General features: G+C 40.4%; 1 protein-coding gene across 1 annotated transcript; it reads left to right on the top strand.

Moving 5' to 3' along the window:
- Positions 1 to 1708: 1708 nt before the first annotated feature.
- On the top strand, positions 1709 to 11003 carry LOC105250885. The gene is made up of 4 exons (XM_025409748.1): positions 1709 to 1725; positions 6226 to 7404; positions 7489 to 7946; positions 10717 to 11003. Exons 2-4 carry the CDS (start codon positions 6341 to 6343, stop codon positions 11001 to 11003), a joined length of 1809 nt encoding a protein of 602 aa, XP_025265533.1. The 5' UTR covers positions 1709 to 1725; positions 6226 to 6340.
- The last annotated feature ends 4364 nt before the right edge of the window (positions 11004 to 15367 follow it).

Here is a 15367-nt window from a genome sequence, read left to right as displayed (position 1 = left end):
TGAAAGCTACTTACAATGTTATCCATGGCTCATCTATTTTAATGTGTGCAAATAGGACACATGTTGCAGGGCAATATTTGATGCAAACATTTTTTGCACTCTTTGCATGACATATTGGATTATCTATATTGGAATAAACTGCGGTTCTATGTTCCCGAACAGATCTAGCTTCTAGAAACAGATACGATAGTCTAAAAAAACATTCAATGCAATATTTCGATCCATTTTCCATATAATAATAGGAAATGCAACATATCTTTGTTGCTTCGTCTAATGTTATTATCTCAGGTAAGCTTAAATTTCGCTGTTTCTTTTGTAATAGTTCATCACTATCGTCACTATTGTCACTATCGTATTCACTGTCCTCCAAGGGTTCTATTTCTATATCAGACCCATCCTCGTCTGATTCATCTAGATTATCAATATCCATTTGGTTATCATCATCATTATCAATGATAATAATTTCTTCAATATCCTCGTCGACGATAACATCTTCGTCTTTATCATCGATGATAATAACGTCGTCTTCAGCCATTGCTCTAATGTAACACACAAGATTAACGAAACGCAAAGAAAAACGAAAGAAATAATATTCTAATGTCGTAGACTCCTCTTCATTGTCAACTATTCTTATAAGTATGGAAGGAAAGAAATAAAATCATAAATGGAATAAAAATAATTATTTATTGCACGCATCGTAAAGAATATCATTTACAGCATATGTTAATAATTCACAATCGATTAATGATTCGTTGTTAAAAACATCACTCTCGTGTCTCGTTTTTGCAGCATCGCATACAGTAGTAATATTACTACGTTGTAATACAGTTTCAAATTGTTTAAATTTTTCATTCACGAGATACGTATTCTCGCATAACCAATTATGCATATGATCGATACAATTTTCAAAATTAAATAAATGTAATAACGTTTGTGAGTAGGGAGGAGAGGCCGTTTCTACCTCGATTTTCCCATTGGTGCGAGAGAGAGCGCCTTAAGAGGGAGAGAGATAGAAAGATATCTGAGGGGCAGAGTGACGGCGGCGCGGATGAGTAGGGGGAGTGGGTAGGGCGAGGGGAGCCGCTCGCCGTCAGGTGGGTAAATGGAGTGTCGTGACGTTACGCGGCGAGAAAGGGCAAGGGAGCGAGGGAAGAACGAGGGAGCGAGCGGGAGGGAGGGTTGGCGCAAGAGCAAGAGCGAGAGAGAGGGAGAGGGAGAGAGCGCGAGAGAGAGGAAGAGAGCGAGAGCGAGAGAGAGGGAGAAAGCTAGAGCGCGAGAGCGAGAGAGCGAGAGAGAGGGAGAGAACGAGAGCGAGAGAGAGAGAGCGAGAAAGCACGCGCGTCTGATGATATTTTTCTCAGTATTAATATTATTTTTCTAAGTATATTAATATTATTTTTTCTAAATATTAATAATACTTTTCTAGGTAGACGATAAATCGACGCGCGCGCGATAAAAAAGTTAGTCGTTAATATGTCGACAAGAGTATGCATAAAACTAATCTACGATGCGGGAAACGCATGAGGTGTGATAAATTACCTGCTAATAAGTCGATAAGAGTATGCGTAAAACTAACTACAATGCGGGAAATGTATGAGGCGCGCGAATCATCGCGCGTATACACGCGCGATGCGTCTCTGTTCACATATCGCGCAATTGATCGCGTCTCTCCAATCACCAGTTGTGTAGTTTACACACGTTTTCCAAGGCGCAATTCTTCGCGTGGTAGGCGCAGCGATAGACGCAAGTCGAAGCTAACGTTCGTAGGGGTCCAATATTTTCATAATCGGCGTCGATGGTCTCGATCGTCAGGTCGCGCTGCTCCGTAACCTCTCCCTGTCGGTCAGCCACTTCTTCTCGTGGCCCTTGACGTAGATCATCACCGCGGCGTTCGACTCGAGATTCCTCGACGCGCGATATATCGCGTCGCGAATGATCTCGTTCGCGTGCCATCTCCACGTATCCGTCGATCCAGTGGAATTCGTGATGATTCAGAATCAGCCAACAGGCCTGCGACTTCTCGCTCTTCATCAACAGATTCCACGATATCGGCGCGCAAAAGTGATGTGTCAGATCTCTGCCGTTCGTGAGTATCGTTATCACGAATCGCTCGTTGACGACGAAGCCCTGCAGATCGACGAAGATCGGCGGGGCAATATCGTCCGTAACCGTCGTCGCGGTCGTCGAGAGAGAGAGAGAGAGAGAGAGAGAGAGAGAGAGAGCGAGAGCGAGAGCGAGAGAGAGAGCGAGAGAGCGCGCGTGTCCGATGACGCGCGCGTCGGAAGCGTCCCTGGATACGACGCGTCGGGAGCGTCTCTAGACGCGGCGCGCCAAACGCGCGCGATAAGCGACGATCGTCCCGTCGGACGCGCGCGATAGGCGATCGCGGGCGCTTTCGCCCGCTCGCGTCGTTTCGATGCGCGAGACAGAGATAGAGATAAAGTCGACGTTAATAAAAAAGTAGATATATTCGACGTAAGTCGAAGAAGAAATATAATATATCATTTATATAATATATATGATTTATATATTAGATGTATTTCGAGGAGGAAGGAATTCGCCGTAAGTCGAGGAGAGAAATCCGATGCGTATCGAGGAGAGACGAGGGTGATGTAAATCGAGGAGAGAGAGAATAAATTACGCGTAAAATTTTTTATTATATCATAAAGTTACATGCGTAGATACATACGTCGAGAATAATATCGGTATTCGCGATCGATTCGTTTCATTCGAACGCCGTTATACGGATAAGTATAAGGTTCGAGATCGATACATTTATTCATCGTGCGCGCGCACGGACGACGGATTCGCGCGTAGAGTTTTACAAATTGTGATAGAGTCCGAATAGTAGAGCGTGTAATTCCCAATCGATCGTTTGCGTTGAAGTGCTCGTGTCGACAAATCGCGTCCAGAATATCGCCGGGATTGTCGGTCTCCGTCGCGATATCTACATTGAAAAAACTGATTGGTAATAATTATCAAATATATTTAGTTGTGAATTTTAATTGAATATTTGATAAATATTACCATATTTGATAATAATTACTAAATCTTCAATTGGTCTGGTTGCAAACAAATTTTGTTTGCAATTGAATCAATTAAACAATTTAGTAATAATTATTAAATATTTAATACTTATCATAAAATCTTTGATGATTGTTATTAAATGTGTATTAAATTGTTATAAATATTACTAAATCATTCAATTTAAGATTATTAGATATTTGATAACTATTATTAAATGATTTAGTTAGGTCAACATGTTTGATAAAATAATTGGTAATTGTTAACAAATTTTGGTAAGATAGTCGTGTAAAGTTTCGCGCAAGCGCGCAAGGATATGTTTGTTCATTCATCGCTATGCGACGTGAAATGCGCTATCTTTCTCGCATTTAAGCTTAGTTATGAGAATTATATAAAGTTTGCAAAGAGTAACAAATAAGATTAAAAATATATTGTTCAATTTAATTTCTGATTTCTCAATGCAAGAGTTTCAGATATTAGATTGATTTTATAAGTTGGATAAGTAAATGTCCGGCAAATAAACAAAAATAATCCGTTCATTACCTATTTAAAATGTAAAGTGCAATATGAAAGTATAAATTATAAATAAAAAATTAATAATAAAAAAATTTGATTTTAATTAATTTTAATTTTAATTTTTTAATTTCTCGCTATCATGATTTAGTTAAAATTACCAAATATCTGATAATACTTATTAAATATATTATTTTCTGCTATCAAAATTTGATTCCAGTTATTAAAGTTTTGTTAAACGAATCAAATTTATAATTGAATGAATTAAATTTAAGTAGTCTAAACTGAATATTTTATTTACTCAATTAATTTTTTTTGTAATTGTTACCACACATTTAATTAGAACTATTTGCCCAAATCATTTAATAATTGTTATTAAATTCTAGTGTTTATTACTAAATCCTTTTTTCAGTGTAAGAAACGCGATAACTTGCCGATCTCGAATATGCCGGTCAACGACGCGACGATGCGATATAACTGTGCGATTTTTCTGCATCTCGAATCGCAACGTCTTTAGATTGTTTATCTTGCCGAATCGAAGCGTCACGGTTCCGACGATTATGGACGCCGGAGGGCACGCTACAGCCTCGTCCAAATCGTTCTCGAAATATGACAGTATGTCGTTGCGCAGAGTGAGCAGATCTTTCCACATGTCGGGTGTTAGAGATATCTCCTTTCCATGGCAGTCTCCTAGGACGATATCGACTTGAGATTCGCGCTTCACGACTACGGCGATGTCGACGTACTTGTACGCCGTCTTGGTCAGCGGATATCGTCTTCCCAATATGCGAATCGGATGTTTCGCAAAATTGATTTCGCGTTTGAACAGCCAATTTTTATTCCACCTGTCGAGATCGGAGAAAAAGGCGACGCTATTATACGAAATAATCGATCGCGACGGAAATCGAAAGCGGGTAGGGTAATTCGCGCATACTCATTCGTCCTCGGTGTATAGTCGAGCTTTCTTGATCACGGGCGGGGTGTCGGAACGGGAGGTATCCTCGTCCTTGGCGGAAGCCGCATAGTCATCTCGACGGTTAGGCGGGAGCGGCGGGGCGAAGGGGCCCGTCGTCGGCGGCGCCGACAGAGTCGCGGGCATCGCGGATGGTTCCCCGAACACTCTGCGATACTCCTGTCCGAGTCCGCGAACATGATCGATCTCGCGAACAAGGTTTCGATGTTCGCAGGAAAACACAGCGGCGGCGGCGGTGGCAGCGACGTCGTTAGCGTCGGTTATCGCAAGGAGAGAGAGATTCGTCGGAGACGCTCGTTTAGAATCAGACGCGCGTTAATCCGGAATATCGCTGGAAATGTTGCGCGCAGCGATCGAGACGCGTCTTATATACGACGCGATCTCGATCGTCGTTTCGATATCTTTTTTCTCGACATATGCGCGTTAATTAATGCAGCGGAAGCTGTTTAGAATAGTGCGATATATGTAATCTTAACGTTAGGTTTCAGGATTTCCCAATCTTAGTTGTCGTCGTCATCGTCGCCGTCGTTGCGCGGTCTTTCGAAGAATGCGTATTCCAGACGATACAGCTTGGAGACGCTGAGTTCGCTCAATCGATGCAGAATCGGCAGGGCATTCTATTCCCAGTGTACGAAAATTGAAGGAATCGGTCGAGATTATGGCGTCGGTGAATTCGCTGTACGCGTAATACTCGCGTTTCTTCAGGAAATAGAGATTACCGTCGGCGTGACGGAAGGCCGCCGTTATCGCAGATGGTATCCCGGAAAACGTATCCCGCGCCGTGCCTCGTAGCAGTCATCGCGCAGTTGTTTATCTCGGCTATTTTATCGTCGTTGTATATAACGTAGCTGCGTCCGGCGTGCGTGTTTATCGCGGCGTTTATCCTAGAGTCACAGGGAAATCCGACATATTCGACGGATCTCGGCCATCCCGCTTTAAGATGAAAATTCGAATCGGCGAGGTAGACGTAGTCGCCGGCGAATATCGCGATATCACCCAAGGGTCTCTGATACATGGCCGATATGCGAGTGAGATTGCGGGGGAGGAACTTGAAGTAGTCGGTGAACGAGAAGGGCGCTCCGTAGCGTCTCTCCCTCATATCGATAGGCCACACGTTGCATTTATGCGCGACGTACAAGCGACGATTCATGATTAACGCTCCGTCTATGCGCTTCAAGGCGCATAGATCCGCGGTATCAGGAGCGAGCGGCGTCGTAGCTATTCTCGCAGCCGTCGTCGTCGTCGTCGTCGTTGCCGTGGTCGTCGGAGTAGCGCCGACGATCGTAGGATTCATCGTCTCTCGATCCGTAGAGATTTCGCTTATGATGTCCTCTATGCTCAGTCTCGGAGAAGCGCCGAGCTCACACGTACGTTAAGCTCGCATCCCCGTTGTCCCCTCCATGAGGTGTTGCATGTTGCTTGCGGCGGAGATCTGACAGCTTTGGCAGCGAGTGTAATCGTCAAACGTTATCGTCGTCTCGCGACAACGTTGCAAGATGGCCGAGAAACCCCTCTTGATGGGGATTGCCCGATTAGACACAGTACGATTAGACGCAGCCAATTATATCGACCGATGCTTAGGGTAACCAGCACGATCAAGCAAGATTAGCCAATCAAAGCCAGTTGTGTCCAATCGTACTGTGTCTAATCGGAGGTGTCTCGCTCTTGACGCCTTTAACTTCTATTCTTCTTCCCATTCGATGAAATCATTCTAGAATGTTCGATGAATGCATGAGACGATATATAAATCGCGATAAAGAGACGCACCGCACCAGTAGCTAAAGTGCATCAGAACAGTCATTGGAAATTTTGCAAGTGTGTGTTAGCAATATGGAGGAGCAAATTTTGCGAGAGCAATCCGCTTTGCTTGATTCAAAAGACTACATTGAGTGGAAGCAACTATGCGACAAGTACATCGAGTTGCTGGAAGAGCTAATCAAACGACCGCAATTATCGATTGGAAATCGACACTCACTGAGTGCTCGGATCGCGTGCCTCAAAGAGTTGAAAAATTCGGTACGTAGACGTTTCGCGGGTGCCGGATGTAGCGCGCGTCAAAATGGACTTGTATGGCGCGAAATTGATACGGCGTTCGAGAGTCGCGTATCGACTGGTGCGGTGATAAACTATAATCACATTGAACCGCGCCAATTTCTCGATGACGCCAAAGACATTGTAATAGAACATGTGCAGGACGTTATGAAGAAACATTATAATGTGAAAGTGAACACTATATTTAACGGTGAATTTGTGACTGGAGATAAACGCGCCAATGAAAGTGTGGATACGAGAAACTATGAACTCTTTCGCACATCCGATTTACGCGAGTGGTACGAACGGCGCGTCATCGAGACCACTCTAGCGTCTCTGGAAGAGTTTCAGGAACGCGATAGCGGGTGGGCTTTGTCGCGAATACTGAACTTGACCGTAAATATTAACAAGTACAATCCTTTGCGCGTGGGATGTCACATTGAATTGCCGCGGGAGATTATGATGAAAAGAGCGGTGATTAACGTACAATCTGAAGACAATGCGTGTTTCGCGTGGGCAGTGGTCGCCGCACTATATCCCGCCGAAAGGAACGCGAAACGGAAATCATCATACCCGAATTACGAGACAGTGCTGAATCTCCAGGACATTGAGTTTCCAGTGACTCTGAATCAGATTAAGAAATTTGAACATGCAAATGACATTTCTATAAATGTGTACAGCATCGAAGACAAGAACATTATTGTCCCGCTACAACCTTCACAGCAGAAGCGGGACAAGCATGTGAATCTACTGTACATTGAAGACAACAACAGCGTAGGACACTTCGCTTGGATCAAGAATTTATCCCGGCTCCTGAGCTCGCAATTGAGCAAACACAATGGTCAAATATATATCTGCGACCGGTAAGTTTATTTTATATTATTTGAATAATTATAAGTTATACACTTTGTTACATAAATCTTAATTAAAATTTTTTTCTTTTACAGATGTCTACATTATTTTTATTCAGACGCCAAGTTGCAGTCGCATACGGTCAACTGCGGAAAGATGAACGACTGCACTGTCCGATTGCCGAGCCATAAGGACAAGTGGCTATCGTTCAACAACTTTAATTGGAAGAAGCGGCTTCCATTCATCGTGTACGCCGACTTGAAATGCGTTCTGGCCAAGACGGAAGAAGAACAATTGTACCAACATCATCAAGTATTTAGTATAGCTTATTATGTACATTGTTCGTTCGACGAATCATTATCAGCGTATTATTCACATCGTAGCGTCAATTGTATAGCATTGTTCGCAGCAGACCTCAAAAATTTAGCAATTCGCGTTAACAATATTTTAAAAACAAATGTTCCCATAAATTTAACATCCGATGAGTCGGAGAAATTCCGTAACGCCACTCAATGTCATATATGCGAAAAACCGTTCGCGCAAGACGATAAACGCAATCGCGATCATTGCCATCTGACCGGGCAGTACAGAGGTCCCGCGCATTCAAATTGTAATTTACATTATAAAGAATCTTTTTTGATTCCGATAGTTTTTCATAATTTATCCGGTTATGACTCACACTTTATTATCGAGGAAATAGACAGAGCGTACGAAGGGAAAATCGAGTTATTACCGATAACGAAAGAGAAATATATTTCGTTTACCAAAAAGGTTGTTTTTAAAGAAAAATCAAAAAATCATGTAAAATTACGTAAAAATCATGTAAAATTACGTTTTATCGATTCATTCAATTTTCTGGCATCGAGTCTCGATAAATTGGCATCATCTTTAGACAAAGATAAACTCAAAATTTTTAAATCGGAATTTCAAAATTTATCTACAGAACAGTTCAATTTGTTAACACGAAAAGGTGTATTTCCATACATCGATTCCGTTGACAGGTTGCAAGATACATGTTTACCACCGCGCGAATCGTTTTACAGTTCCTTGATCGGTGAAACTGTATCCGAGAGCGATTACGCGCACGCCGAGAATGTCTGGACGCGATTTTCCCTTCGGACGCTAGGCGAATATAGCGACTTGTACCTCAAAATCGATGTCTTGTTATTAGCCGACATTTTTGAAAACTTTCGAGATAAATGTATCGAAAGTTACGGACTCGACCCCGCGTATTACTCTACTCTCCCCGGATACACGTGGGACGCCATGTTGAAGCATACAAAGATCACATTCGAGCTGCTTACAGACATCGACATGGTTATGTTCATCGAACGTGGTATACGCGGCGGTCTGAGTCAATGTTCGGGTAGATACGCTCGCGCTAATAACAAGTACATGGAGTCGTATGATCCATCGAAACCGTCATCGTACTTGATGTACTTTGATGTAAATAATTTGTACGGATGGGCAATGTGTCAACCATTACCCTATGCCGATTTTCGATGGGTCGACGACGTGTCCAATTTTGACATATCATCCATCGCGCTAGATTCGCCTACTGGCTATATCCTCGAAGTGGACCTCGAGTACCCGCAACATCTTCACGATGCGCACACTGACCTACCGTTTTGCCCGACACGCGACGAACCACCTGGCAAGCGGGAATTCAAGCTACTTGCAACGTTATATGATAAGAAGCGTTACGTGATACACTACCGCAACCTGCAGCAGTGTACGCGGCACGGCCTTCGTGTAACAAAAATACATCGAATTTTACAGTTTTCTCAATCTCCCTGGCTTCGAAAATACATAAAATTAAATACACATTTTAGAACATCGGCTAAAAATGATTTCGAAAAAAATTTATATAAATTAATGAATAATGCGGTGTTTGACAAAACGATGGAAAATGTGCGGAATCATGTCGATGTAAAATTATTAAGAAAATGGGACGGACGATACGGCACAGAGGCGATGATCACGAAACCAAATTTCCACAGCAGAAGCGTTTTTTCGGAAAACTTAATCGCTGTGGAATTGCGTAAACTCGAGGTGAAATTCGATAAACCGATTTACGTGGGTATGTGTATACTCGACATATCCAAGACATGTTTGTACGAATTTCATCACGAGTATATGAGGCCAATGTATGGCGACAAATGCCGGGTAATGTACACCGATACGGACAGTCTCATATATCACATTGAGTGTGAGGATGTGTATAAGAATATGAAGTGTGATATCGTTAGATTCGACACGAGCGATTATGCAGTGGATAATGTGTACGGTATACCGCTTGAAAATAAAGAGAAACCGGGTCTGATGAAGGATAAAAACAACGGTGCCATAATGACCGAATTTGTCGGACTCAGAGCAAAGATGTACGCATTACGAGTGAATGGGAAAAAGGATACGAAGAAAGTTAAAGACGTCAAGAGCAACGTTGTCGCGAGACCGATAACGTTTGACGATTACATGCGGTGCTTGAACGAAGAGATTGAAATGACGCGTCAGCAGTCGTGTATACGATCTAAACAAGTATGCATGACCCGCGAGACGAAAATTGCTCTGAGTCCGTACGACGACAAGCGATATATCGTACCCACCGATACGCTGCCGTGGGGACATTATAGGATCCCGAGTCAAAATTAGTAGGTCCTCTTTCAGTAGGAGCTAAAGTAGCACGATAGGTTCAAATAAAACCTCTATTGAAGTTTCATGTCCTACATGTATATCTTTTATTCTTAAAATTACATATGTTTATAAAAATAATAATAATAAGCAAAAAAGACACGTTAAAATATAATTTTACTTATTTAGCTAACACTGTAAAATAATTGTAATTTAATTTAACAAGATTGTAAAATAAGACAAAATATAAAATGTAATAAATTGCACTTCATGTCTTATTTTACAATTGTTAAACAAAATTACAATTATTTTGTAGTGTTAAGTAAATAAAGTTATATATTATATGTTTTTTAACGTGTCTTCTCGCAAGTATTATTATTATTTTTTTATCTTATTATCTCTTATTTTATTACATTTTAATTATAATAATAATAAATTTTGTGTGTTTATTTAAATATAATATTTATTTATTAGACACACATAATAATACTTTAATAAAATATTTACCATATACATATTTTAATATATACGATGCATATTGTGACGTTGCCGTCCCGTCGCGCGTCCATCCGCCCCGATAATTTTAATGGGGCGCGGGCCGAGCGGCCGCGCCAGAATTCACAGCGAGAGAGCATGATCGAGCTCCCCGGAGAGACGAGCGATTTAGTCATTTTGTATTGTTACTAATTAAGTATGTTTTATTATTTTGTACGACAATTGTATCGACAACGGGCAACCCACCGGAGGAAACTCGACAAGGAAAAGACATCGAGGAAGATCCAGCCAAGGAAAATCAGAAACGAAGCACCCGGCAATAGCCGACAGCGGAAAGACGATAAATGAGACCCGGAAAGTAGCTTCCCCGGATGTCGCTCCTCCTACGATCAAGAGGATGAGGGTCTGCTCACCCCTGATCCCTACGGGGAAGGACGACAGCAAGATCTTCATCGGACCCGTTATTAGGCCCGCAATAACCTAATTCAAATTAATCATAATTGCGCGCGAAGCGCTAAAGCGCCGCGGATCTCGCAAGGATCTCACTAGGACCTCTTGCGTGCCGTGTCCTGATTGGTCGCGGGGCTGCACACCCCACTAAGCGGTCATTGACGCCGCTATCGATCCCGGGCCGCGAGATCCCAGGATCATTCTGGTGCGGGAGCTCGAGCTAATTAGTCGCTCTAGTCTATTCGTTATCGTAAAGTGAAGTCGTTGTCGCTGATTTCGAGACATCCCGAGAGGACGAGGCCGAGGACTATCCCCAGGGCGAGGAGAAGTATCGGTGAGATTGCCCATCTCTTATTTGTGAGCCACATACGCGATTCAGTCCACTGGTCGGCCGTTCTGCCGCCGTCGCCATTTTTGTGTTTCGCGATCATTCCGGCTCGGTACCGAGCCATCGATATTTTTTGTGAATTTTCGGGCGATCGGAGGCAAGCGACCGAGGAAAAGCGGACACTCGCGTCGTAGGCATTAAATTGATAAGGTAACGTTCGTCTCTCTCCGGGTTTCGGGTGTTCATTACGCGTAGCTATTGACCGCCGAATATCGACCGCGTGCGCGAAGGGTCGCGAAAAGCGTACACCGCCCGTGTTATCGGGTCGCCATCGTTGCCGCGTGGAATATTCCCGTAAATTGTCTCAGGGCGATTGTTGTGTGTCGGATTTCGTGTATGTCGTCGTCGATTGTTAAGAGTGCGCGTGAGCGTTTATGGTATTTCATTGTATTGCGTGCATTAGAGTATTTACGTCTTTGTCGCGCTTATTACGCCGTCGGATAGAGCGTAATAAAGGATAATTTGTATCTGTCGAATTTGTCGTGGTGCGAAATAATCGCCAAAGTACGAGCGAGGGTAAAATCTGAGCGGCTTGCGCGGAAGAAAGAGGCAAAACATCGACAGAGAAAAATCTCCGCCGTCGGCCGTCGAATATCGAAAATATCGTTCGCCTGTCGCATACGAGATCTGTCTTCGCAAAAGTATTAATTATTTTCGATCTCTGGTTCATTAGACTGTCGAGCTATTAAGTTGTCGTTTTGTTTTGCGAACTAGGAAATTGCGAGGAAAAGTCCGTAGCGATAAGTTGTCAATCTGGCTGCCGAAATTACTGCCGATATCGTTTGAGTATTATCCGCGAATATTTCCGTGCCGAAAACCCTTGTATTCCGTAAAGTCTCGCTCAGTCCTGCGAACTCCGGCCATAAAAACGGGCTTGGATAAACACCCGGATTGTCTTAGCGCTCTCGTATTAGTTGTCGATTTCGAGCAGATATTTGCTCAGAATACCGTCGCATTATTCGTGCCAGGATTAATTGTATGGTATATTTCGCTTTCGTATGTCGTTCGAATTTATTGTGAACCGTCGTTTCAACTTTATTTGTATGATTAGTTCTCGTTTTTAGTGGAAATCATAGCGAATCAATGTCTCTGTGAGGAATTATTAATTTCAGTTGAGTTATCGCTTCTTATTGATTGCTGATTTATTGTTTAATATCGATCCATTTTTTACTATCGATTTATTATTATTCACTCGTATTGTTATTTTATCTTTCTCGTAATAAACTTGTTATCTTTCTTTGTTAAATTCGCGTAATTTATTTGAGTGTTAGTCTCTCGTGATTGTCGATTTCTGTCATTGATTCTGTCGCATTTCTAATTATTGAAGTCTCGCATAATCAATTGACTTTCTCCCAAAACCCCTCCCCTCTACCGTTAAGCGAGCTAGTCGGCCCGTGGCGAAGCAGGCTATTATTTTTCGCATTCTTTGGAGTTTCGTGGAAAAATTGATGCCTGAAAGACCGCCCAACTTATCGCGATATCGAAACGGCCTCCGCTCCGCCGCGGCTCGCGCGAGAACTTCCTTCATCCTTGTTCTTCAGAACGCGAGTATATTAATTTCGTTATTTTTTTGACGGCGTTTTTGCTCCCCCGCGCACGCTCCCATCCAACATCTCGAGGAGTGTCGCGAATTATTTGAATTGAATTGAATAAACGTCGCAATATATATACATATATATATATATACAGGGTGAATCATAATGGTTGTAACAACCTTTTACCATTAGAGATCAATTACCGACTACAACTGTAATCAATTGAATGATTCATAGATGACAGCTGCTTGGATCGACCGTGTCTGCAGTAACGTACAAGCGAGTTAAATATTGTGAATCAAATAATATACATATTCTATGCATACTTTTTTAATATATTTAATTCTTTTATGTACATATTTTTCTTTCTACGGTTTTTTTCTAATAACGCGATTTCTTATTATTGTGAAACATATCTGCCACATAAAAAGAGATATCTTTTGCATTCGTGTATTTTTTTTTAAATAATGGTTTTTTAATACATAGAATTTGACGGCGATTTTTTCCATTCTTACACAAATCATTTTAACGCGTAAAAAGAGTTGGATTGGTAAAGATACAAAAGTATTCTTTTTTTATAAAAAAAATGCGTAATTCTACTTTCTACAAGAAATATTCTGCTGTAGATATTAAGAATGTAAAAGTTATAACTTAGAAAATTAATAATAAGCAGAATAATTCTTGTAGAAAGCAGAATTACGCATTTTTTTATAAAAAAAAGAATACTTTTGTATCTTTACCAATCCAACTCTTTTCACGCGTTAAAATGATTTGTGTAAGAATGAAAAAAATCGCCGTCAAATTCTATGTATTAAAAAGCCATTATTAAAAAAAAATCGTATTAAAAAATACACGAATGCAAAAGATATCTCTTTTTATGTGGCAGATACGTTTCACAATAATAAGAAATCGCGTTATTAGAAAAAACCATGTAGAAAGAAAAATATGTACATAAAAGAGTTAAATATATTAGAAAAGTATGCATAGAATATGTATATTATTTGATTCACAGTATTTAACTCGCTTGTACGTTACTGCAGACACGGTCGATCCAAACAGCTGTCATCTATGAATCATTCAATTGATTACAGTTGTAGTCGGTAATTGATCTCTAATGGTAAAAGGTTGTTACAACCATTATGATTCATCCTGTATATATATATATATATATATATATATATATATAGTATATATTTTTGTAATTTATGTATAACTATATAATAAATTTAATTAAATGTTTATAATTATTACAAATGTGTGTGTGCGTGTGTAATTATAAAAATCTTTATAATTCAAATAATTTATATGAAGAAGAATCTGAAACGCAAAAAAACAGTAATTAATTACAAAAAAATGATTTTTTAAATAAATAACATTGTTATTCTATACAAGATTTTTGTACAAGGATAAAACTTATCGTAATTGAAAATTATAACTTTCATCAGTTATAATTTTCAATTACGACTGCATAAAAATAAAAAAAAATTAAAATTATACCATATTTAACTTAGTTTTTATCAAAATCCTAGTGTGATAAGGCATTTTTACAAACGGACTTGAATTCAGCTCATACAAAAATTTAAAAAAAATAATAGGTTTTATCCTTGTACAAAAAAAAGTTCAATTTTGTCGAGTGTAATCTTTATTTTTGCTTATAAAATTTTTTCTTACCACTCGTTGCTTCATTCTCATAAATTTGCGATGTACTTGCTTGTATGTATGTTTGTAATTCTGGGATATTATCGGGGGATATTATGGAGTTATTAGTTCTGGAATTTATTGCTGCGGAGAAATAAAAGCAAATTTTAAGAAATCTAACATTATTATTACCAAAACGTATTAATTATTAATAAGAAAATAAGAAAAAGGTGGTCACATGCACACAATCAGAGAACCACATAACAGCTCTCTGCTTATATGCGTATGAGTAATGTCCTTTTCCTGTTCCTGGCATCACTATTGATCACTTTAATTTTTAATAAACTAAATTTAAAATAATTTTTTTAATAATCCGGATTCCTTGTTGGAATTCAGAATAATAACAGATTATTTGAAATTAAGCGAATATAAATGAGAAATAATCCATTTATTGCGTATATTAATAATCGTCAACAAATCATCAAATTTTGTAACCAAAAATCGTCATTTTGATTTCTTTTATTTTGATGTAATTATGACATCAAAATGATGCCATTTTGATTACAATGTGTTCTTTGGGTACCGACATTTCGTGTGCATAGCACGGAACAAAACCAGAAATTGTGCACATTATACCCTCTGAGAACATTCATGGACATTAGCTTTATAGTTCATGTCCACGTTTTCCGTGTTCATAGAGGGCGTATCGTTTTCAGAGATCACCTAAAAGCAGGCCATGACATCTCTCGGTCTTCTCTCTGTTGATACTTAAAGTTCACGTTCAATGCGCATGCGCGAAAAAAGCGTCTCGCGTCCAACACATGCGTCATACGTCAC

Source organism: Camponotus floridanus, unplaced genomic scaffold (genome assembly GCF_003227725.1).
Source record: "Camponotus floridanus strain SB8 unplaced genomic scaffold, Cflo_v7.5 scaffold28, whole genome shotgun sequence".
Taxonomy (NCBI): Eukaryota; Metazoa; Arthropoda; class Insecta; order Hymenoptera; family Formicidae; genus Camponotus; species Camponotus floridanus.
The sequence above is the reverse complement of the archived record's forward strand: the minus strand, read 5'-3'. Positions and strand labels throughout refer to the sequence as shown.